This window comes from Cyprinodon tularosa, unplaced genomic scaffold (genome assembly GCF_016077235.1).
Source record: "Cyprinodon tularosa strain WSP-4 unplaced genomic scaffold, ASM1607723v1 ctg44, whole genome shotgun sequence".
Classification (NCBI taxonomy): Eukaryota; Metazoa; Chordata; class Actinopteri; order Cyprinodontiformes; family Cyprinodontidae; genus Cyprinodon; species Cyprinodon tularosa.
Genome location: NW_024039163.1, coordinates 83,931 through 109,439, shown reverse-complemented (window position 1 = coordinate 109,439; position 25,509 = coordinate 83,931). Strand labels below are relative to the sequence as shown.

The window sequence follows — 25,509 nt, the reverse complement described above, 5'->3', positions numbered from 1 at the left end:
GAATACATGAATACAGATACTTGCAATGCAACAACAACAACAAAAAAAACTGAAACAATTTAAACAAAATACATCCATTTTTGTGGTTACAGCTGAAAAAGAATGTTTTGGCAATTTCTTTTATACCATTTAGCAGTTTTTGTCCTAAAAATGCCAAAAGATTCAAATAAAACATATTGGAGGAGCTGCAGAACAGGCAATGATTAACAGCTAATGCACCACTCTACTTAATCCTTAAGATTTTTTAAGCTTCTTCTTATTGAACTGTTTCATCTCTCTTTCTGACTTCCACCTAAATCTCCTTCCGGCTCTAGCATTTCTCTCTGCACAGACTTTACCTGCCAATGACCTTTACCCTCCCACCGCTTACAGCTGTGAGGTCAACGGCCACTCATCAGTCCTCAGATCAGTCCTGCAGCTCAGAGCACCGGGGTGTATTAGAAGCTTTTGCACATGATCCAGTGCACCCTTTTGGACACACATGTGCACACCAACACCAAAATGCACACAACTGGTGTTAAAGAGAGAACATCCATCAGTTTATTGTTGCCCTCAGGAGGCTTTCCCATCCTCCTTATGTTGCGTCTAATGCTGCCTGCTGTGTGTATGTAACAACCAGTCATTAACAACTAAGAAGTGTCTCTCTCATTCTCATCTGTGGTTGCTCATGCATTATTAATAACCTTTTTTTTTTTTACATTGTGGAGATGGACAACATATAGCCACTCAGACTTGTAGAGGGGTCAGCTTGTGAATCAGGAGTGCAGAGAGGAGCCTTGAGATCTGCAGGTAGCTTATCCGAACTGGCATTCATTAGTAGTGAAGAGATTAACCCCGAACAGAGCTCCAAGACAGGACAGCATGTCCCAGAGTGACTCCTGTCTTGGAGCGGTGTGAGTTAACCCAGATCTCTGTCTTAAATCCCACATTTTTAATGTGGTGATAGAGGAAGCAAGTGGAAAGAATGGATGAATATGACAGCTCATTTAACTACATCCACATAATAGTCTATCTGCTATTATATAAGCCTTGAACATTTATGGAAGCCGCTACTTTATGACCATAATTTTAGTGCACTTTAACAAGATCTTAAGTGTTATACAAGTGTTACTTTTAACGCTACATAGTTGGGTTATTGAAGGAAAAGATACTTCGTTTTTCTTTTTACAGATAAGAATTTAAAGATATGGCTTGAGTATATTCAGTCCTTCTGAGTTTCACTTTTTATTAGAACAAATTTTTTGGTAAAAAAAAAATAAATATGTATAAACTATGTTTTTTATTCATCATACCTTAAGCTGAGTAAAGTTGGACGGAGAGTTTCTGTGACTGAACATTGCCTCTATAAGCTTAATTTTTAAATGATTGCTCAACTGGACTCTAACTCTTTCTAACCCATTCATCTGCTTTGATCTTAACATTTCCATTGTATCATTGACTGTAGATTTAGTGCTCCTGTTTGACCCCAGCATGTTTGCTGTGTCTCACACATGACTTATAGTTACCTCATGGCTTCTTTCAACAGCGGCTGTCTTTTGACCACTCTTGCATGTTTTATGTTGTAGATTATTAAAGTTATTCTCTCCTGTAATGGGTTTTATTGAGACACGTTAAAGTAATAGGTGCATATACATCTGTGCACTTTTTTTTTTTACCCGTACCTTTCTTCTGTTTCCCTTCACAGTCATGTGCGTAACACATCTGTGTGTAACACATAAAAAAATCCCAAGATTATAATTTGAAATATGTGGGAGCGTGAATACTTTCATAAATGCTTAAGTGTGATAAAAATTTTTGCTATTTGTTCTGTTAGCTTCATCTGGTGCTGATAAACGTTTAGCATCACAAAGCCTTGCAATACTAAATCATGTAGTATGTCATGTTATTCAGCATACATTGACACAATTCCTTTGTAGCAATGCAGCAACTTGCTAAAGATTAAAATGATCTTACTGGATTCAGGACCCTGGGATCAATTATGCTGAAGAAATCAAGTTCTGAGAGGAATTTCCGTTGTTCATCATCACCAGTTTCCTCATGAAGGCTGAATACTCCAGTAATCCAAACTGGTCTGAGGACATCAGAGCTGTGTCCAGTGCAGCAAGTTCTGCACTGCATCCTCAACGGTGTTATCGGCCCAACAAACCTCTCTGATTCTGATTCATAGTAAAAGCTCGGAGGATAATTTCCCCCTTAAATCTAATTTTCACTAAGAGAAGGCAGTACAGATCGGTGAGAGTCGGATTGATCGTGATGTCCACCCGGTGTGGAAAGCAGTGCTGATCAAATTCTTTGATGACTTCCAAGTGACTTCAGGTCTCAGTGTGCACACACAAACACACACCCACACACACGTAAATGCTTGAAGAGTGTATCTACTCAAGACATGTTGATAAATCCTCTTAAGCACCTGTTCACTCCAACTGTGAAAAGGTTTACTGCTGGTGTTAAAAATGTTACACTCACAACCTTTACTTAGATTAGTTGTATCAACCTACTAGGCACACTATCTTGAGCATATCAGTGAAATATATATTTGCTGCAGATATATATATATTTTTATTATTGTATATTTTCCAGTCTTTATATTGTTGTACAATCTTTGTTTGCCTTTGAGGTTGTAGGACAACAATTATGGCTGAAACAGATTCTGCTTAGTCATTCTTTGCAGTGCTCTTTGCATTTTGAATGTTGCTGTGTCATCCTGCATCCCAAATCTGTCACCCTAGATTACTGGTGAATGGTCCCATGTGATTTGCGCATGTCATCGGGTACATGTGTGGGTGCTGTTTTTTTGGAGATGTGTGAGTAGATAGATACACTCTTCCATTTTATATCATTCTAACCGAAGTGAAGGTCACTGTGGGATTTACCTGTTCATACTTAGTTTAAAGATCCTACACATTCTTCTCAACAAATATACACTGAAAATAAAAACTTGTTTGATACAACTAAGTATAGATCACTCCTGCAGGAATTCGTGAATTATGATTTGCCAAAGACTTACTAAAGAAATAAACAGCTAGCTCTTATTTATTTGTATGTGGGATGATGACATCAAATGAGGCACGGTTCTCAATTGTGAGGCACTCAGTTTCTACTGCAGTCTGCCCTGGCCTCCTTCATAAACTGATTTTATGTTTTATCTGTGTTCATGGATGAAGAAGATCACAGGCCTCAAGCAAAAGGAGGATCAGACAGATGGGAGTCTGGACAGAGCCAATGAAGTGGACACATTATTTAGTTCAAGTTCAGCATCCTTCTCTTCTGCCCACAACCAAACAGACATCCCTTCATTGACCAAAGCTTCCCTCTTACATCTAAAATGTCTCATTTTTTACCTCTGCCAGGGACCCTCCTTCTTCTATGCATTCCTCCCTCTTCCCCCTGTCTGTCTCTAGAAGTCGAAAAGGGGGGCAACTAGAGAGACTGAATTACATTAAAGAACCAGGTACAGATGGTGTCAACCTGAAAGTCAACCTTAGGATGACCCAGGAGACGGTTTGCCTGATGTGAAAGACCTCCTACCTTGTTCCAGTAACAGAGAAAACTTGATCAGCGATTCTAATCATCTATAGACTTGCTGCCCTTATAATCATGATTCGGTCCAAGACAGGGTGCTACAGAAGATCCTTAACAAAAAGCACATTCAAATCATTTCAAAAATACTTTTGCTGAGTCCAAAGGGAAATTAAATGTTGTAGCAACTTAGAGGGTTTTCAACAACTTGTTTTATATGCTGATAAGCAGGAAGAATCTTCTGTAGCAATCTGTCTTGAACGAGATCAGGAGACTTTGACTGAAGACACTCTGCTGTTGTTTAACAGTCTGATGAAGAAGCAGCTCACTGTTGTTCATAATGTTCTTCATTTCATGAAGATTTCTTCTAGTGAAATAACCTCCAGAGGTTGGAGAGGAGTTCCAAGAACAGAGCCGGCCTTCTTATCAGCTTGTTGAGCTTCTTTAAGTCATTTCTTCTGATGCTGATACCCCAGCAGATGATGGCAGAGTAGACTTATAGAAAATATGTAGCATCTTGCTGCAAACACTGAAGGACAGTAAAATCTGCTCTGTCCCTTCCTACAGACAGCTCCACAGTTGTGACTCCAGTCGAGTTTGTTGTACAGGTAAAGACCAAGTTATTTCTACTCCTTTAACGCCTACACTTTTCCCTTGGTGTTGACAGGATTCAATACCGTATTTTCACGACTATAAGGCGCACTTAAACGTCTTTTTTTCCCCTCAAAATGTGCGGTGCGCCCTTTGGTGCGGTGCGCCCTATGTGTGTTGTAACTGCGACTTTTGAGATCACCTCATTGAGGAGATGATGAAAGAGTGGCTGAATGTAAGGAGACCAGGTGTTTTTTTTCCACTCATCACCATCGCTGTTAATATGTGACTCCATGCGTGCTCATCTCACAGCTGATGTGAAAAACATGGGGAAACAAATTAACGCTGTGCTCGCTGTTCAACCGCTCGACATCGGTGTGAACCGGACCCAGCAGGTGCAGCAGAAGCAGCAAGTTTACATGCAAAGTCAATGGTTGACGCGCGTATAGGCGCAGCAAAAGGTCCCGCAGCGCGTTTTGAGCAGCAGGCGCAGCAAGTCGGGAGCGTTTAAGCATCTGACGCACCGCCAACGCGCTGCTGCTACTCGAGATGGAAAAATTGAAGTTTTGCTGCTAGAAACGCCGCATCAACCAATCAGAGAAGCTGATCTGGGAGCTGACAGCGAGACAGACACAGCGCTCTGATGACATATGATATTAACGCAAATGAAAAAGGCTGGATGGATGAGGAGATGATGAAAGGTGTATGTGAGGAGAACAGGTGTTTTTTTTCACGCATCACCATCGCAGTTAATCTGTGACTCCATGCGTGCCCATCTCACAGCTGATGAGAAAAACATGGTGAATCAAATGGACGCTGTGCTCGCCGTTATCCCGGGAGGTCTGACAAAGGAACTTCAACCGCTCGACATCGGTGTGAAGCGGCCGTTCAAAGTAAGGCTGCGAGCGGCGTGGGAGCGATGGATGACCGACAGAGACCACAGTTTCAGGATAAGTGGAAGGCAGCGCCGGGCAAGTTACGCCACCGTTTGCGGATGGATTGTAGATGCTTGGACTAACGTGTCTGCTGGCTCTGTTGTTCAAGCTTTCGCAAAGGCCGGCATTATTTCTGAGGAGCTGCGCGGCACGGAAAGTGACTCTGACAGCGAAGAAGGGGAAATTGGCATGTCTGATTTAGCGCAGCTGTTTTATTCAGAAACAGAGGATGATGACTTTGATGGGTTTGATTAATACTTTGTAATAAATACATTAATAAAGCACAATCATACTCAGTTTTGCTCCCGCTCTATTTTTCTACCTGAAAACTTAATTCAACAGCAGCCTCTGGGCCGGGTCTCCTCCTCTTCACCGCGGCGGCTGGCAGGTGTTTTTTCATCGAAATAATCTAAATCTTGCAGCTATATTTGCTGTGATCAGTGGGAATAAAGTAGTTTTAATATGTTTTTAAGTGAGAAAGTCCACCTGAAAACTTCATAATTGCAGTCAGTTCATCCAGATTATCTATTTCTGTCGGAGGCGCTCAGACCCCCACATACCAGCGGTACACCGACAGTAGAAAGCCCTTCAACAGCAGCCTTTAGGCTGGGCAGCCTCCAGGTTCACCGTGGCTGCTGGCAGGTGTTTTTCATTTAAATAATTTTAGCTGCAGGCACCAGGATACCGGTAATAAAAGCGAACAAATTCCGTCGGCAGGTTTCAGGATTTTAAGTTAATTTAGGAGTGATCACAGCGCACTGTCATCAGCGATGTGTCTGTCTCACGGCCAGCACCCAGGTTTGATTAATAGTTTGTTATAAATACATGAATAAAGCACAGTCATACTCAGTTTTGCCCCCGCTGTATTTTTAAATACGCAGTAGAGGTATTTAAAGGTAGTAGAGGACATGTACCGTTATATAAAAAACGCGCCCTATAGTCCGGTGCGCCTTATGTGTGTGTTAAATACAGAAATGGGACACATAACTGAGAGTGCGCCTTTTAGTACGGTGCGCCTTATGGTCGTGAAAATACGGTATGTTGGTTTTCCTTCTGAAATCTACAATAATCACCATTATTTTGTCGAAATCAGATTTTTATTGAGATCATTCCATCGCCTTTGGATCAGATTGCGGTTTCCACACTATGCCACAAAGTGGTTTATTAGCTCCCTGTACTCAGCCTGTTGTCCATCTCTGATGCGCACGACTGCAGCCATACAGGTGTTTCTGCAGAGGACAGAACAACTTTTAAAAATCAGAGGTGTACAGCGTAAATTGAGATTTTAGAGTACTATCACCTGTGTTGTTATGGTGCTGCTTTCTACCTGTAGACAGTTGATCTTTCAGTCTCACAAGTGGTTTGTTAGTTGAGCACTGATGCCTCCATCATCATGGTAATATTTTTTTGTTTTTCATATTTATTGTTTAACTCATATTTTTTTATCTTTACATTCTTGTTCTCATTTAAGAATTTTTAATCAGTTTTACTAATGTCCCTTCACATTATTATCACATCTAATATTTTATGCAACAACTGATCACAATGTATTTGTTTTGCCATACTGAGAAGATGACAAAGACCAAATCTGATCACCATATTGAAATTTTAGTCAAACCGTTTTGTATCATTAAGGCTTTTGAAATATTTTTCAACCCAATCGGTAGCATGCCTTAATAGCCACTTTCTCTTTAGCGGTGAGAATAGTTGTTTGTTTTTTTTTTTACTAAAAATAGGAAGCGTCTTGTACAACAAATAGGGTAGAATTTGTCTGGTTCAACAATAAAATACAAAACCAAATGGAAAATCTGCTTTGTTCTTCTGTTGAAAAACAACATCTAAAGTAAGTTTTACAGTTTTTAAAGAATATATGTTGTTGGTAGCTTTAAAGGTTAAAAATTTGTATTTAAAAACTTGAATACGGTCATATTGTTGGAGGCTGGAGAAGTACCTCTCTTCTCCAGCAGAGTCCGCCGTGGATCCTCCTGAGCAGAGCCCTCTGCACAGCTGCTGCTCGTTACCATCATCAGGAGGACCCACTACTTAAGCTGTCTTCAGACCTTGCCTCAACGCCGCAGTGTTGAGCCAGTTGGTTAGCACCTAAGCCCTGAACCTCTGAGAACTTTGCTTGCTCTGAGATCCTGACAGGATCCTAATCTTGTCTCTGTTTTTCCAGGAAAATCTGATTCTCCTTCGTGAAGCTCTGGAAGAGCTTAACCCACCGAGCCTGCCCTCAGAGCCAAACCTGAAGACTTCCCCTGGATTCTCTTGCAGCTCTGGACCAAGAGCTGGAGATCCTAAGTCAAGGTCAGCTACCTTTCAGAAGCAAGACGCTGAAGCAGCTAACGGACTCAGCTAATCAGACTTTCTCCAGTTCCAACAACCTTCCTCTCCAAGATCCATTCAAGGACCCACAAGGTACAAACCAGAGACTATCAAAGGACAAATCGCTAAGAGCCCAGCTAACTAACTGTCTTCCTCACAGACTCCGGTGAACCCATTGCCCAGGACCATACCAGAACATACTACCATTGGATTGTATTCAATAAACTCTGTTAACTTTTCATCTGTTTCCTGTGTCGTGGTGTTCTGCATAATTGGGTCACATTCGTGTACCGATCATGACAGAACACTGCGGCCAAACACAAGGCCCAGCAGACCACCTCCGTCGTCTATTGGAAGAACGGGAGGTTCAAATCCATGGACATGTTCAAGCTCTCAGTGAGTTAAACACCCACATAGAGTTACAGAACCAAGTAATCCAAAATTTTGCTAACCGCTTGAACAGTGCTAATGCCACACCGGCAGCGCAACCATTTCCGGGTCCAGTTCCCCCTCCGAGGTCACCAGCAGTAACGTCATCAGAGTTCCGCCTAAGCCTTCCTGAAAAATTTTCGGGTAATATGAAAGAATGCAGAGGATTTTTATTTCAGTGCAGATTATTGTTCCAGAACTCTCCCAACAATTTTTCGACGGACTTTAAGAAAGTAACCTTTATTCTCTCTCAACTAACAGGAAGAGCTTTGGAGTGGGCCCAGGCCAGATTTCCCTCAGATGAAAGTCTCAACTGCCGATACTCTGATTTCATTTCTGAGTTCTCCCAGGTTTTTAATCAAGAAACTGATCAAACTATTGACTCTCGTGCTCTTTTCAGTATTAAGCAGGGGGATTCATCTGTGGCTGATTTTTCGATCAACTTCCGGGTTAAGGCAGCAGCTTCCGGATGGAATCAAAGCGCTCTGAAGGGAGCTTATTTTATGGCCTTAAATGAGAATATAAAAGACGAACTGGCAACTCTCGACGAGCCAGCCTCCCTTGAGGATCTAATCAAACTAACTATTAGATTGGACAACAGAATTAGAGCCAGAAACAGCTCCAAGATAAGAAATTCTGGGTCTCATGCCTCTACATCTGCTTCAAATTTTATGACTGTTTCTTCTCCTCCCACAGAGCAACCAAAAGCCCAGTCCCTCCCTCTGCCTGTTCAGGCTTCACATTCTGATGGTATGGAGGTCGAACCTATGCAGGTGGGACACACTCGGCTTACTCCTGAGGAGAGACAAAGACGTTTTTTGAGCAGACTTTGCATCTATTGTGGTGAAAGTGGACATTTCATTGCTTCCTGCCCGGCTAAATCAAAAGGCAGGGCCCGCCAGAGGATCTGAGGAGTCTGGCGGGCCAAACCAACTCTAAGAAATCTCCTCGATTGATGCTTCCTGCCACTTTGTTTTGTAATAATCAGAACCTCTCCTTTTCTGCCTTTATTGACTCAGGCTGTGAACGGAACCTCATAGACTCTAACCTTGTTCAACAGTTGATGATTGAAACTGTTCCCCTTTCTCAACCTCTCCGTGTCTCCGCCATTGATGGGAAAAATCTCCACCAAGTTACTCATCAAACTCAACCCCTCGAGCTCCTCCTCTCAGGTAACCATCGTGAAACTATCACATTTTTTGTCATTCCCTCCGCATGTTCCCCGTTGGTGCTCGGATTCGAATGGCTGGAGAAACACAATCCACGCATTAATTGGACTGAACGTCACGTGGAAGCATGGTCTACGTCATGCCATGAGACTTGTCTTCGGTCGGCAGGGGGGGAGGAGATGGACTCTCCTGACCTATCTTCAGTCCCCTTTGAGTACCATGACTTGGCCCCGGTCTTCAGTAAGGTCAGTGCTACGTCCCTTCCACCACATAGACCATATGACTGCGCAATTGAGTTGTTACCTGGAGCACCGTTACCCAGCAGCCGTTTATATAACATCTCCAAACCAGAACGAGAGACAATGGAGAAGTATATTAACGAGTCTTTAGCTGCTGGAATTATTCGTCCGTCCTCTTCTTCTTTGGGTGCTGGTTTCTTTTTTGTTGGCAAGAAGGATGGTTCATTAAGACCATGCATTGACTACAGAGGGTTGAACCAAATCACTATAAAGAATAAGTACCCTCTACCTCTCCTAGCCTCAGCTTTTGAACCAGTTCAGGGGGCAACAGTCTTCACCAAACTGGATCTGAGAAACGCATATCATCTCCTCAGAATCAGAGAAGGTGATGAATGGAAGACTGCTTTCAAGACACCATTAGGTCAGTTCGAGTACCTGGTGATGCCTTTTGGTTTAACAAACGCCCCCGCCTGCTTTCAAGCACTAGTGAATGATGTTCTCAGAGATTTTTTAAATGTGTTTGTCTTTGTCTATATAGACGACATACTCATTTATTCACGGAACTTAACTGATCACAAGAAACATGTCCGCCTGGTGTTACAGAGGCTACTGGAGAACAAGTTATTCGTCAAGGCAGAAAAATGTGAATTCCACCAACCATCAGTGACATTTTTGGGGTTTGTGCTCGAGGGCGGGCAGGTTAAGCCTGCTGAGGACAAGATAAAGGAGGTATTGGACTGGCCGATTCCTGAAACTCGAAAACAGCTTCAAAGGTTTTTGGGGTTCGCCAATTTTTACCGTCGTTTCATTAGAAATTATAGCCAGACGGCTCAACCTCTGACCTCTTTAACTTCGGTTAAGAGGAATTTTCAATGGACTCCCGAAGCTCAGTCTGCCTTTGACAAACTGAAGTCATTGTTTTCCAGAGCACCGGTGTTAATTCAGCCTGACCTTTCTAAACAGTTCATCCTCGAGGTTGATGCTTCGGATTCTGGCGTCGGAGCCGTCCTTTCCCAGAGACTCGACTCAGATCAAAAGATTCATCCATGTGCTTTTTTCTCTCGCAGACTCTCATCAGCAGAACAGAACTACGGTGTTGGAGATCGAGAACTATTAGCCATTAAGTTGGCGTTGGAGGAGTGGAGACACTGGTTAGAGGGAGCTGAGCACCCTGTTCTAGTCTGGACTGACCACAAGAACCTTGCTAGCATCCAGTCTGCCAAACAGGCCAATCCTCGTCAATCCAGGTGGTCCATTTTCTTCTCCAGATTTAATCTCGTTATCTCCTACAGACCCGGATCAAAGAATGTGAAACCAGACTCCCTCTCGCGCCTATACTCCGTCGATCAACCCGAGACACCAGAGCCAGTCCTCCCGGCCTCTTGTACTGTGGGAGTCGTGAATTGGGAGATCTCCGATCTCATTAACTCCGCCCTGGCCACGGAACCCGACCCAGGTAACGGTCCGGCTAACAGAACTTATGTCCCGTCTTCCGTCAGGTCCAGGCTCATTCAATGGATGCACACTGCCAAATTCTCGGCCCACCCTGGAGTCAGTAGAACCATCGCTCTCATCACCAGACGCTTCTGGTGGCCCACTCTCCACAGGGATGTAAAGGAATATGTGCTGGCCTGCCCCATTTGTGCTAGAAACAAGGCCTCGCATCAGCCACCCTCTGGTCTGCTTCAACCTCTTCCGATCCCTTCACGTCCATGGTCCCACATTGCCATAGATTTCGTCACTGGTCTCCCCGTCTCTCGAGGTATGTCCACAATACTCACCATCGTTGACCGTTTTTCCAAGTCCTGTCATTTAGTCCCTCTCAGGAAGCTCCCCTCGGCGTTCCAGACTTCTCAGCTTCTCGTGAAACACGTCTTCAGATTACATGGCATCCCCCAGGAGATCCTATCAGACCGTGGTCCTCAATTTATCTCTCAAGTTTGGAAAGCCTTCTGTTCAGCTCTGGGTTGTAAGTCTGCTTTGACTTCAGGTTATCATCCACAATCCAACGGTCAGACCGAGCGCATGAACCAGCACCTTGAATCCACCCTCCGCTGCCTAACTTCCAACAACCCCACCGACTGGAACCAGTATCTCCCTTGGATCGAGTACGCCCATAACTCCCAGAGATCCGCTTCCACCGGCCAGTCACCATTTCAGGTCAGTCATGGATACCAACCACCACTTTTTCCCGCAGATGAAAGGGAGATATCTGTCAGGACCATCAACCAACACATCCGCCGCTGTCAAAGGATTTGGAAGGAAACCATCACTACCCTCAACAGATCATCAGAAACCACCAAACGTTTTGCCGACTCTAAGAGACGTCCCGCTCCTGAGTACACCATCGGACAGGAGGTATGGCTGTCTACCCGGGACATTCCCCTCAAGGGAATGTCTCGGAAACTGTCTCCCAGATTCATTGGTCCGTTTAAGGTTTCCCAGGTCATCAGTCCCTCCGCAGTCCGTCTCCAGCTACCTCCGAGTCTACGCATCCATCCCACCTTTCATGTATCTCAGGTCAAGCCCGTAGTCTCTAGCCCTCTGTGCCCGCCATCCGACTCCCCTCCACCCGCCCTGGAAGTCGATGGTCATCCTGCATTTACCGTCCGTCGCATCGTGGACTCCCGTCGGCGAGGTCGCGGCTGGCAGTACCTCGTCGACTGGGAGGGCTACGGACCTGAAGACCGTCAGTGGGTTCCCGGCTCTTACATCCTCGATCCTTCCCTGATCGAGGAGTACGAGCGTTCCTGCCCATCTACTTCCTCCGGACCGCCAAGGGGCGGTCGTTGAGGGGGGGGTACTGTTGGAGGCTGGAGAAGTACCTCTCTTCTCCAGCAGAGTCCGCCGTGGATCCTCCTGAGCAGAGCCCTCTGCACAGCTGCTGCTCGTTACCATCATCAGGAGGACCCACTACTTAAGCTGTCTTCAGACCTTGCCTCAACGCCGCAGTGTTGAGCCAGTTGGTTAGCACCTAAGCCCTGAACCTCTGAGAACTTTGCTTGCTCTGAGATCCTGACAGGATCCTAATCTTGTCTCTGTTTTTCCAGGAAAATCTGATTCTCCTTCGTGAAGCTCTGGAAGAGCTTAACCCACCGAGCCTGCCCTCAGAGCCAAACCTGAAGACTTCCCCTGGATTCTCTTGCAGCTCTGGACCAAGAGCTGGAGATCCTAAGTCAAGGTCAGCTACCTTTCAGAAGCAAGACGCTGAAGCAGCTAACGGACTCAGCTAATCAGACTCTCTCCAGTTCCAACAACCTTCCTCTCCAAGATCCATTCAAGGACCCACAAGGTACAAACCAGAGACTATCAAAGGACAAATCGCTAAGAGCCCAGCTAACTAACTGTCTTCCTCACAGACTCCGGTGAACCCATTGCCCAGGACCATACCAGAACATACTACCATTGGATTGTATTCAATAAACTCTGTTAACTTTTCATCTGTTTCCTGTGTCGTGGTGTTCTGCATAATTGGGTCACATTCGTGTACCGATCATGACACATATATACATATATATATATATATATATATATATATAAACTATGTTGCTCTAAATTATCTTTTTTATGCTGCATATGGCTCCTGGGGGAGAGAATGTTGTTCATATTTGAAAGGTATGGAGCTCACAGAATGTGACAGGGGCATATTTCAGGCGCTGGTTCTGTGGAGGCACTGGATTGAGTCAGGCTCCAGCATTTTCTGCCCCAGTAAACCTAGCCCACTTTACCCAGTGCTGAAAAGGCCTCCTAGCCTACAACATCCCAGAAATAAACACAGCTCTGAAAAAAAAAAGACACACTGATTCTTTAAGTTCACACTGTTATCAAGTTAGTTACAAGATATCAAAATCTACATGCAAATTTATCCAGCTTTTAGGACTCACCGTAGTAAGCGTGCAGCTACTCAAATTAAGGCATCCTGGATTTCCACACAGGAGAGGGAACCTGATTTGCAGCAGTGGGAGCCATTAATATTCAATGATTTTATTACACATTGAAATCTACAGACTATCATAATAGGAGTAGGTTAAAAATGATTGTATTATCATCAGAGCAATGAGGTTGTTGGAAAAAAAGAGCTTTGTGATGTTAAATTTTACTGGATGTCGTTAACATCTGTGTTTTATTACCCTGGATTGAATAACCAACAAAAACTAAATTTGTTTGTTGTTATAGTTATTTATCAACTGAAATATTTGTTACCCAACTGTTAGTTCTCCTTTAGTTTAAAGGGAGATGCATTTCTTTTCTTTTTTATATGTTTGTCTCATATTACTCATCAAGCAGGATGCAGCTGTCCTATTGACTTCCAATAAACCTGTAAGTTATTTGTGAACTCTCGTTTTATAGACAATGAATCATTATGATCTTGCCTTCAAAACACAAGCCAAACACAAATAAACACAAAATATGAGGACGCACCTGCACACATCCCCCAAGCTCTCACTCAGACTTGCATTTCCTCCGTCTTTGACCAAGCCAGTATGAACTACTCACTCTAACCCCTAACACATGCACACTTTCTCCCCAGGGTGCAGTAACCCAAGCCAGGCTGTTCCAGCTCCACCTCCTGCTTCAGGCAGAGACTAATCTGCTTGTTACTGTACAGATGGGCCCCACACCTCGGACAGGTGCGGCAGCTCCTCAGCTGCCACACGAACCCAGGCTGAACCGACTCAGGCTTACTGTCTTTGTTGACTTGCTGGGAAGAGGTGGGGGTGGGGGGAGGAGAGCCTCTGGGGTTCGAGGAAAGGGAGAGGTAATTTGAGGAAGGCATCTCTACCTCCTGACACTACCTCGGGCCATTATTTTTGCCTTTACTTTTTTTTTTTTTTTATTAAAACTGACAGCTTGCCATTATTCTGAGCATTTCAAGCCATCACTTGGTCTCATTTGTGTACCTTGCAGGTAAAATGGATTGAATAATGTAGGATGCCCAACTGAACCGAGCTTGGGAGGAAGGGCGGGCCAGTGGACCCCCGAGGAGGCAGTCCGCTAGACAGACCAGTTATCTTCCACCCTCCTTTTGTCTTTGTCCTGTCTGCACCTTCCTTTCTACAGCACCGCACAGACATGCTGTGACTGACTGGATTTTTTTAGGTCAAAATATTGCTGCTTTACATTTACTAAATTTACTAAATAATTACATTAATTTCCCCTTAAGAAAATCAAGTGATAACTTAAGTAAAAACTAGAGTCTGTTGGACTCTAGTGAAGCACAAAAAAGCCTTTTTCTGCAAATGGAAAAAAAATTATGCATAAGTAGTGAACCTTCCCACGAGCGCTGGCTTACTAAAATTACTCCAAGAGAACACTGACCACCGCCCAGGAGGTAAAAAAAAAAACATCACTTTGTTCTGGATGTATCAATAAGAGACCGGACTAAAATAGAATCCAGGCGAAAACTATGAAAATCCCAGTTAACCAAAAAAAAATCTACATATATGTTATGATTAAGATGTTAATCTGAAGCCCATCAGGGAGTACGTCTTTGAACTGTTTTGAAAGAAAAATAAAAAATGAAGGAGACATTCAAATTACCTTCAATGAGTCTTAAAATTGTGATGTAAAATAGTCACTCTCTATTGCTGCAAACTTGCTGTTAGCTGCCAGTAGTGGCCCACCAAGTTGTCAGACTTAGGGTTAAATTTTAAAAAGTTCCTCAAATAATCTTTTAAGCTTGACTAAAAAAATTATACATAAATATATATCTGTATGCTCAGGAAATCTGTAATGTGGCAACTATTGAAGCTCTAATCCTGTTTCATCGGGTTAAGTTGGCTCCATCTGTTTGCTAATCAATGTATTCCCGCCACTTTCTTTGATAATTGAAAAACTAACTTTTGTATTTAGTTGGGTTGTGCAAAAAAATATATATCCACAGTGTTTAAATGTAACAAAATGAAATAAATGAATAAATAAATTAATTTTGGTGGAGGGATCCCTTATTTGATTTCAGTGTACATCTACTTCTCTTAACTGCTGCTGGAACAGTTCCTTTATTAAAAAACAGAGTTTTGATACAAATAAGACTAATTTGACCTCATAAAAAAGGAAAGAGAGGTGGGTGATATGTTGGGGGCAGGAGCACATGGAGGGTAAGCCCATCTTAATTGCCCCTCCAGTCGACAGTAGGAACAACGGGAAGGCCACTTAGTCACTGACACAGCTCATAATTATTAATCAGGTTCAGCTTTTAACATATGTTTCCCCTTTTCAATGCATTAGACTCAATTTCACTCTGCCTTTGAATTTCCTTCCCTTTATTTCAGACCTTCCTTTTCTTTCCTCTGTGTTTCGTGACCAGCTGGAGGAGTAGGATGAGGTCATCATTTATAAACCCACCAGATCCCTGGTAGCCACACGCTCCACTTTCTTCCCTTGCTTGATCCTTCTGCTTGTATGTCAGTGAAAGTTGCAATGACAAATGAGGGGACCTCTGTTCTTGTCTGTGTCTGCTGGGACCAAACAGCCAGCACTCAAACACAGCAGCAGACAACTGCCCATTAAAGCCAAAGGTCTAAGTTTATTGTCTCCATTTATCACAGAGAATACAATAAAGAGAAGGCTGGTTGCACCTGACGATAGCAAATCTTAACCAATATGAGGATGTTTTCCCTCTCGACTGCTGACCTTCTCAATGCAGCAGTGAAGGGACTCTTCCAGCTTCTCTTCACAGCAGAAGCAGCAGGAAAATAAACACCATTTTAATGCAGGACCCAGAAGACCTGATCTGCATAAACTGGCCATTCAAGTGCAGACTCATTAGTCAAGGGATCAGCAGGCAAATATCAAGAACATGTTGCAGCACACTCTGCTGGTTTGAGAGGGAATAACAGCTGAGAAAAGTCTGGAAAAGAGAAATGGTTCAGGTACCAAACATTCAACGCATTACATAAAATTTTCAAAAAACTATTGATATAAGAATCAGGATGCATTGTGTCTAACATGCCCATAGTGCCTTTGTTGTTTCTAGCCCATTGTTTTATGCAAAAAACGTCACATTAAGTTTTTGTATAGAGAGCTTCAACAACATTATTCCCAAGGGTATTAATTTGGTTGCAGGTCTGGGCTTTGCATGGGCCAGAAATTGAATGTGATTTGAACTTAACCTGTCCAATGAAGGTGAACTGTAGTTCTACATCTACTTTCAATATCATGGAGGGAGATTAACCAAAAGCTCAGTGTTAAGTCTTATATCATATCCTAATAAGTTTTATTGTACTATTGTCCCAATTGGATTAGAGCTTATTAGCTGTATTCATTTAAATGAAAGCTGCAATGTCTCCTGCATTGAAGAAAGGCTTTCCCAAATTAGGGTGCTGACATCACCGAATCACCTTGAGGATTTTATTTTTCACGTGGTTTGTAGTGTTAGGTTTCCTGAAACAGTTTTATTCAGCTGAGCCCAAAAAATAAACAAAACTATTTTTGTTGTTCTGTCAGCAAAGTAAACGAACATAGCACTACACAAAAATTCAGAAAAGTTGCAAAAAACCAAAATAAGCGGCAGATATAAACGGAGTGGGTATGTAATGTTGAATTACAATAGATGACTAGCGGGAGTCGATGAGCCCATCATATAGACAACTGCATATTCTGCTATCCAAATATGTAAAACATTACTGCCATATGTTTTTAAACAGGCAAGAACGAAATTTCGAATTTCTTTTGTGCATCCCTTCAGTGTTTTTACTGACGGTCTGCTCCCATAGAATAAACTGATTGACTCCCCCTAGTAGTCTGGTGCAATTTGATTTTGCAAAGTAAGGGTGCAGCATTTTTTTCACTTTTAACTTTAATTATTTTTTTTTTTTTTTACTTGCTGCTGTTTTTGGTGCATCGGTTTGCAATTTGTTTCCCTATTTGTGACAGATTTGCTCAATCTTTGCACCTGTCATCCACCATGATGTAATTGCTAATTAATAAAGGATAACATTTGTAGCTCACTTCAAAGGCGTCAGCAAATCTCAACACCGACAATCTGTAAGAAAAATGTGTATTTAAAATCTATCATGTAAAGCAACTTGGAACGACAAGTTACATATACACAGCAGAACAAATAACAACAGCTGCTGCAGTCTACATGCAAACACCTCTAGAAGTGTATTAATAGCATCCGCAGCGGTGGCAGATGCTCACATCTGTTCTGAATAAAACACACACACCCACACATCTATGTGTAAACCCAAATACAGATGAGCTATAAATCTGACACACGTCACCTTTAATTGTTTTAACAAGCCATAACGAGAGCACAGAGGGTCAGAGAGACGTTTAGGACCATGTAAGTATCCCTTGGAGGATTGATGAGCATCAATTTAAAAAGCGTGTTTTCATATTTGGGTTTAATTCAGCGTAATGACAGCTGTCTACACATGGGAGAGAGGTGGTAGCAGGAATTCTGGCAAACAGTTCGCAATCTTCAAAAGCACACAAGGTGTGTTGACGGTCAAAGAGGTAACTACTAACAAGCAGGACTAAAAACACATTGAATTCTACCAGATGATATTGATTTGAAATGCAGCATTTCTTTTGCACACAAATCTTAGAGAATTTTTTTCAGGAATATAAGTTGGGGATCATCTATAGAAAGATAAAAATTTTACTAGAGATGATCACTTTTACCAAACGTTTCATTTACTGCTGCAATTTTAGAAAGTATTAATAAAATGATTGTTTCTCTTTAGAACCATCCATCCATCCATCCATCCATCCATCCATCCATCCATCCATCCATCCATCCATCCATCCATCCATGAACTTCCTCACCTACTCAGACTAGGACATCATGAAACTGAAAGATGTACATTAATTAAATAGTGTGATGGCAGCACATAAGTTTCCATATGTCTCCCAGCTGAGTGTGACATGGAGCGTGCAAAGGAGGGAACTCTGCATGCTCTTGTTTTCTTGAGGCAGATAATTTGAATCTGCCATGCATGTGTACACTCTTCAATGTCTCCATGACCAGCCATGTATGGAAACCATAAATTAGCCATTAGTGCACCAGAGCATGACAAACATAAACGTAAAATGGGGGTGTAGTGCTTGGGCTAAAGATTTCTTGAATAAAATGAAACTTTGAAAACAAAGTACATCCAAGAACTATTTAATAAAACTAAATATGCGGTCAATTCAAAGTTCTTTGGTACAGCTTCAGAAAGTGATACCAGTACCACATATATTGTATTCATTAGTGAAATATTTAAAGCCTTCTTTATTTTAATTTTGATTGTAGTTTTTGAAAAAAAAAACTCCAAACCAGTTTCACTGAAGTTATATTACATTAAAATCAAATAAGACTTTTATTTTAAACAGAAATATCATCCCATAAAAAGCACATCTTCTATATAGTCTTTCTTTTCTCTTGTCTGTGCCATCTTTTGCATGAATTACTGCATCAACTTGCATCAGTGCAAGGAAAAGTAAATGACAACTGCAATGTGGACAAAGACTCGTCATAAACCTAATGATTTTAAAATGAATATAAATAATAAAAGTTATCCAAGATTTTCTTTTGAGCTGCTGTCTTTGAGCAGCTAGCTCTCTCTGTATGTCTGGAAATAGCTCTAATAAACATGAGAGGATCAGTATGTAACCTCTTATTTCAGGTAGAAGCTTCACCTAGAGGCAGTTAAACCACAAATGAATGCCTAAAGCCAACCAGTGTATGCCATTAGTACAGAAAATGTTCCTTAGAGGCTTTAAGTCTCCCACTTAACTAATTATGCTCAAAAGAACACGAAAGCCAGAAGCTAAAATGACTGTAGCCAGGGACTGAACGTGAGTCTCTGTGGTGTGGGAGGAGTGATGGCAACCTTGAGCTGCAAGCTGCATTTGTAATCATAGTAGTGTACCTCGCTTCGTGTGATCAGGTCAGAAGTGGAACAAAGCAGCTGCCGCAGGAGACCAAATGTACGTGCTGTGTTTCAAGTGATAAAGGTTTGTGCAGCATAATGCTCCAGTATAAATGCAGCTATATTAGCTCAGCTATATTTCAATGCTCTGACAACACGTATCCAGGACGGCGTGCTGCCAATGGCTGATTAGATTTGTCTTGTGGATGAAAAAAAAAAAAGAACAATAGGAAAGAAATTCTGTTGATCGGGTAGATCAGGAAATTAGATTTTTTTTATGTGACATAATAAATACACAGATATACAAAATAGATACATAGAGAATAAAAGTTGACATATTTGCTCCGTTTGCTTTACACTGACTGTACACATCATCCCGACTACATCATATCAAGTATTAAACTTGGTTTTGGAATCATTATGGTTAAGGAGATGGATGGAGCTTAATACAGGACATTACTGAAAAGAAACTTATGACAGCATAGGAAACACCTGATACTAGTACCGGTAATAATGATCACTTTCTAGTGGGATTCCCATTGGATGGCTTTGATCAAAGTGTTTTTGAATGTTTAAATGGACAACTGCCATTTCAGACCTAGATGTATGTCAAAGTTCAACACAGATGCTCTTCATCCAGTCTTTGAACAGAGCTCTTTAAAAACAGGCTAAATGAAGCAACACCCAAAAGTCATGCAATTGTATTTGCAGCAAACAAACTGCATAATATTGCTCATGGGGAACTGAATATACACGCCAAGCTCCCTTTTGGGTGGTCTGTGCAACAGAATACACATTGAATATATTAGTGTTTGTTATTTTGAAGTGACAGAATGTGAAAATATTAAAGAAGTTGAAAACCTTTGAAACTTCCAGTTAAATACAGATTTGTTCTCTGCATTGGGGTGGTGGGCCTATTGTTGGTCTTCTGTGTACTCATCATATATATCTATGATTGTAATACATTTCTGAGGGGAATGGCATTTATAATCAGATTCCAGCACAAAAAACTTTGGAATTGTCATCCTCTTAAGACTGCTCCATAAAACTATGCCTTGAGACCATCTATTTGATACGTCAACACAGAGGAAGCCAATTATATCTTTTATCTAAAGGACTTGGTTATAATACTTAAACCCTAAAACAAATGCTGTAATAAAAAAAGATGGAAATTATTATTAGTTTATTTTTTCGCATTTTTATAGGAAATTATTTTAAGTTGCCTACAAATTGATTGTAGGAAATTAATAGGAAAATTTGGAAAAGGTTACAGTTTAGGTGTTGCTTTCCTTATTTAATGGCACCATTTTATTTGATCTTTTCTTTTATGATGCGTCAAGGGGAAATAAGAAAATGTAACATGCCTCACACAGCACACATTCTGGGCTTTCACCCTCCTTTAATGTGATACGGGTAGAAATCACTGCAACCACCTGCCTTCAAACTTTAGCAAAATAGCCAGTTAGTTTACCTGGTTGTGATTATTTTCAATATTGATCCTTTTGTTAGAGATTCTTAGTGAGCATAAATCATGCACAGCTCGGAATGCACAAATCCATAGCCCATGTGCAAAATCCCTTAGAAATGTAATGATCTTGGTTCTGTTGTTTTTCTTTAAGTTTTCTGTTTCAAGTTTAGCCAGGTTTTTCATTGATTTCTAGCTTTTTTGGTGTGTCTGGATTCATTTAAGTTGCTTAGGTTTTTCTGTCTGTCCCCTGCTGCCTCCTTGTGTTCTTTTCCCTTGGCTTCCTCGTCAGCTCTAATCACACCTGTTCCCTATCAGCTCATTACCTCTACCTTTGTTCAGTCAGCCATAAATACACTCCCTCTGCAGTCCCTCTTTGCTGGTTCCTCGTCTTTACCTTTCCTCACCCTGGCTCCTTGTTGGTTTTTCCCTGATGTCTCCATGGTTCTGGTTAGTGTTTGATTTTTATGTTGGATTTTTGGATTCCTGTTTTTGTTAAACATTTTTTAAGTTGGATTTTTGGATTCCTGTTTTTGTTTACCATTTTTTAAGTTGGATTTTTGGATACCTGTTTTTGTTGCCTTATCTTGCAATAAACCCTCCAAGAATTCACCTCTGCCTCCCAGCTTCTGCGTTTGGGTCCAATCTAAACCTTTTAACCAAATCGTGACAGAAGGAACCAGCCAACAATGGACCCAGCAGAACACGGCCCGGACGCCCCCAGGAGAATTTCCATTATTCTCAGGAATGCTCTGGACTCCATTGCCGCTCTCAGTCCGCCTTGGAAGAGGGTGAGTGCGGCTGACCAGTTGAAGCCAGTATTCCTCTCTAACTCCTCACTTCTATCACCCCCAGTTTTATCTGAGCTATTCGAGGAGTTGGAGTGGAACCGCCAAGCCGCCTTCGCCCAACTCTGCAATAGACCTCCACCACCCAAACCATCACTCCATCACCTTCCCACTCTGCTGTCTCTCACCTCCGATCCTGTTCCCCCACCATTACCAGCTGTGGGTCCTCCCCTGCCATCTGCTTCCTCCAGGCGCAAGCAACGCCGCCGGGGGAGGAAGACAACCACCTCTCCGGAGCGTCAGCCTGACTCCTCCTCTCCCTCTCCGGAGGGTCAGCCTGACTCCTTTTTCAGTCCCTCTCTTAACCTGGTTAGTTTCCCCTATGGCTTTAGTCGTCACCTCCATGACAAACAGCTAGCTTCTCGGGTTGGTAGGTTTAGACCTGCTTTCATAACTTCACCCCCCACAGTCAGAGCTCCCCATATACCAGAGTCAGATCTCTGGGGTTTCTTTTATGGGGAGAGGGAAGATCTTTTCCCTTTTCTGCCATCTCCATCAGCTCCTAGCAGTCCAGTTTCCCTAGCACCAGAGGCCGTTAGCAGGCTAGTTAGCCCAGCACCAGAGGCCGTTAGCAGGCTAGTTAGCCCAGCACCAGAGGCCGTTAGCAGGCTAGTTAGCCCAGCACCAGAGGCCGTTAGCAGGCTAGTTAGCCCAGCACCAGAGGCCGTTAGCAGGCTAGTTAGCCCAGCACCAGAGGCCGTTAGCAGGCTAGTTAGCCCAGCACCAGAGGCCGTTAGCAGGCTAGTTAGCCCAGCTCCAGAGACCCCTGAGCCCGCTCTGTGCCCTCTGGAGACCCCTGAGCCCGCTCTGTGCCCTCTGGAGACCCCTGAGCCCGCTCTGTGCCCTCTGGAGACCCCTGAGCCCGCTCTGTGCCCTCTGGAGACCCCTGAGCCCGCTCTGTGCCCTCTGGAGACCCCTGAGCCCGCTCTGTGCCCTCTGGAGACCCCTGAGCACACTTTCAAAGAGGCTTCAGACTTTGGGGTTTGTGGGAGTACGCCTCCAAGAGCCCCTCAGCGGGAGCTCCAAGCCTCCAAGAGCCCTCTGTGGGCGCTCCAAGCCCTCTCTGAGGCTGTTCCTGAACCACAGTCGGCGGCCCCCTCAGAACCTGATCCGGAACTGCGGTCGGCGGTCACCTCTGGGTCTGCTCCTTTGCCGCAGTGGGCGGCCCCTTCGGAGGCTGTACCTGGGCTGCACTGGGCGGCCCCGCCTGAGTCTGTTCCTGATGCGGGGCCACAGTCGGCGGTCTCCTCTGGGTCTGCTCCTGAGCCGCAGTGGGCGGCCTCGTCTGATCCTGTTCCTGAGCCGCAGTGGGCGGCCTCGTCTGATCCTGTTCCTGAGCCGCAGTGGGTGGCCCCGTCTGAACCTGTTCCTGAGCCGCAGTGGGCGGCCCCGTCTGAACCTGTTCCTGAGCCGCAGTGGGCGGCCCCGTCTGAACCTGTTCCTGAGCCGCAGTGGGCGGCCCCGTCTGAACCTGTTCCTGAGCCGCAGTGGGCGGCCCCGTCTGAACCTGTTCCTGAGCCGCAGTGGGCGGCCCAGTCTGATCCTGTTCCTGAGCCGCAGTGGGCGGCCCAGTCTGATCCTGTTCCTGAGCCGCAGTGGGCGGCCCAGTCTGATCCTGTTCCTGAGCCGCAGTGGGCGGCCCAGTCTGATCCTGTTCCTGAGCCGCAGTGGGCGGCCCAGTCTGATCCTGTTCCTGAGCCGCAGTGGGCGGCCCAGTCTGATCCTGTTCCTGAGCCGCAGTGGGCGGCCCCTTCCGAGGCTGTTCCAGAGCCGCAGTGGGCGGCCCCTTCCGAGGCTGTTCCAGAGCCGCAGTGGGCGGCCCCTTCCGAGGCTGTTCCAGAGCCGCAGTCGACGGCCCCTTCCGAGGCTGTTCCAGAGCCGCAGTCGACGGCTCCCTCTGAGCCTGTTGCAGAGCAACAGAAGCGGAGGCGGCGTCCTCCTCCTAGGTTTCTGCTGCATTGGAGACGCCGGCCTCCAGAGCGTCTCTCTCAGCCCCGGCCCCGCGGCCGGCCTCCAGGGCGTCTCTCTCAGCCCCGGCCCCGCGGCCGGCCTCCAGAGACTCTGCCTCTCCTCCGGCCCCGCGGCCGCCCTCCAGAGACTCTGCCTCGCCTCCGGCCCCGCGGCCGCCCTCCAGAGACTCTGCCTCGCCTCCGGCCCCGCGGCCGGCCTTTCAGAGACTTTCGATTGTCCTCGCCCACTCTGGATGGGTTGCGTTTTGTTTCTTGGACTGTTTTTGGCTTCTTGCCCCCCTTCCTGGTTCCCCCTCCGCCCACCCTGGGTTGTTTTTTTTTTTTTTTTTTTTTGCTTTTTGGACATTAAAGGGGCGTCTGGAATCCGCCCTTGAGTGGGGGGCTCTGTAATGATCTTGGTTCTGTTGTTTTTCTTTAAGTTTTCTGTTTCAAGTTTAGCCAGGTTTTTCATTGATTTCTAGCTTTTTTGGTGTGTCTGGATTCATTTAAGTTGCTTAGGTTTTTCTGTCTGTCCCCTGCTGCCTCCTTGTGTTCTTTTCCCTTGGCTTCCTCGTCAGCTCTAATCACACCTGTTCCCTATCAGCTCATTACCTCTACCTTTGTTCAGTCAGCCATAAATACACTCCCTCTGCAGTCCCTCTTTGCTGGTTCCTCGTCTTTACCTTTCCTCACCCTGGCTCCTTGTTGGTTTTTCCCTGATGTCTCCATGGTTCTGGTTAGTGTTTGATTTTTATGTTGGATTTTTGGATTCCTGTTTTTGTTAAACATTTTTTAAGTTGGATTTTTGGATTCCTGTTTTTGTTTACCATTTTTTAAGTTGGATTTTTGGATACCTGTTTTTGTTGCCTTATCTTGCAATAAACCCTCCAAGAATTCACCTCTGCCTCCCAGCTTCTGCGTTTGGGTCCAATCTAAACCTTTTAACCAAATCGTGACAAGAAATTAGACTTTTGAGAAAGGCTGAAAAGACAAAAAAAATTCACTAAGATTTTTCAGACCAAAAGCATCTAATTTGTATGTGTGGCTGGGAAATAAGACTGTACATAACCCATAACATACCTCTTTTATCATGAGGGAAGATCCCTTAGATTTATTGTATAATCTGCCCGACAAGCTGAACTAATTTCATGTAAACAGTAAAAAATTAAGCTTTGAAAATTTATTGACACTAAACTTAATCCCTTTGGTGTCATCTCCTGAACTAACCTTGACAATTAACATGGCAGTAGCAACGATGACAGCTGGGGGATGAAGCTCCATATTCAGTAAACATATGTGTGTGCGTGTGTGTGTGTCCATCTCTGTACCTCTGTGTGTGTGTTTGTACTCATGTACATCATGTGATTTTGGCCACCAGACATCCCTTTGGCGACTTTTTGGCCTTAAAGTTCTGCCAGCTAACCTGCTGTGAAGGGGCAAAGTATGGATGTGTGTGCCTTAGTGTCTGACTGCACTGCCAAAGACAACCCCACCTTCTGCGACAAACCCCTTAGCCCACAAACCCTGCCTTTCTCCCCTAATTATTTTCATCTGAGCAGTGAGGCGGGTTGGGATTCAGGACAGTGGGTCCAGTCACTCTTCTTATGGCTGAATTTCACTCTTTTCCACAGTGACCTTAACTACCAGGACAGCTGCCTGATTGGGAAATACATTTGTGAAGAAAGGGAAGACGGAAGAATGAATGAAATGTAGTTTTTTTACGAAAGAAAAGAGGAGTGTGACTTGTATATACAGATGAGAGATTAAGCACATGTGACTCGGAGGAGAAACTACAATTAATCTGTAAGGTTTGGTGGAAATTAGTTGAGGACCTAATTGCAGAGATGAGGAGGCAGAAGTGAGTTTTGCTTATTAAAAAAAAGCAACAGAAACAAAGTCCATGAATGAAAATATAGGAAACCAAACCAAAAACCAGGATACAGGGAAAAACATGGAGAGCCAAGTGGGACAGAACAAAGAATGAGGTAATGAGCTGATATGGAACAGGTGTGGATAGAAGTAACTAGAAGGGAGCCAAGGGGAAAGGAAACAGGCACAAGGGGGCAACAGAGAGTAACTCAAAAAATGCAACACAGATTCAATATAAGATGAAATGGAAATAAACCAAAGATCAACAGAATAAAATTACATAAATAACTCAAAACTCAAAGCCCAAAAGG

At 43.8% G+C, this 25,509-nt stretch overlaps 1 protein-coding gene across 4 annotated transcripts in view; it reads right to left on the bottom strand.

Moving 5' to 3' along the window:
• The window catches only part of frmd4a (FERM domain containing 4A), a 145,066-nt gene that overhangs the window by 90,666 nt on the left and 28,891 nt on the right, over positions 1-25,509 (bottom strand). For 2 of the 4 annotated variants that reach the window (XM_038299927.1, XM_038299916.1), the window contains exon 1: positions 1,954-2,133. The exons of the other annotated variants lie outside the window; for them this stretch is intronic. In XM_038299927.1, coding sequence (XP_038155855.1) covers positions 1,954-2,118 — 165 coding nt within the window. In that variant the 5' untranslated portion in view covers positions 2,119-2,133. Of the gene's footprint in view, positions 1-1,953; positions 2,134-25,509 lie in introns of those variants that run through there. 4 annotated transcript variants of the gene reach the window in all.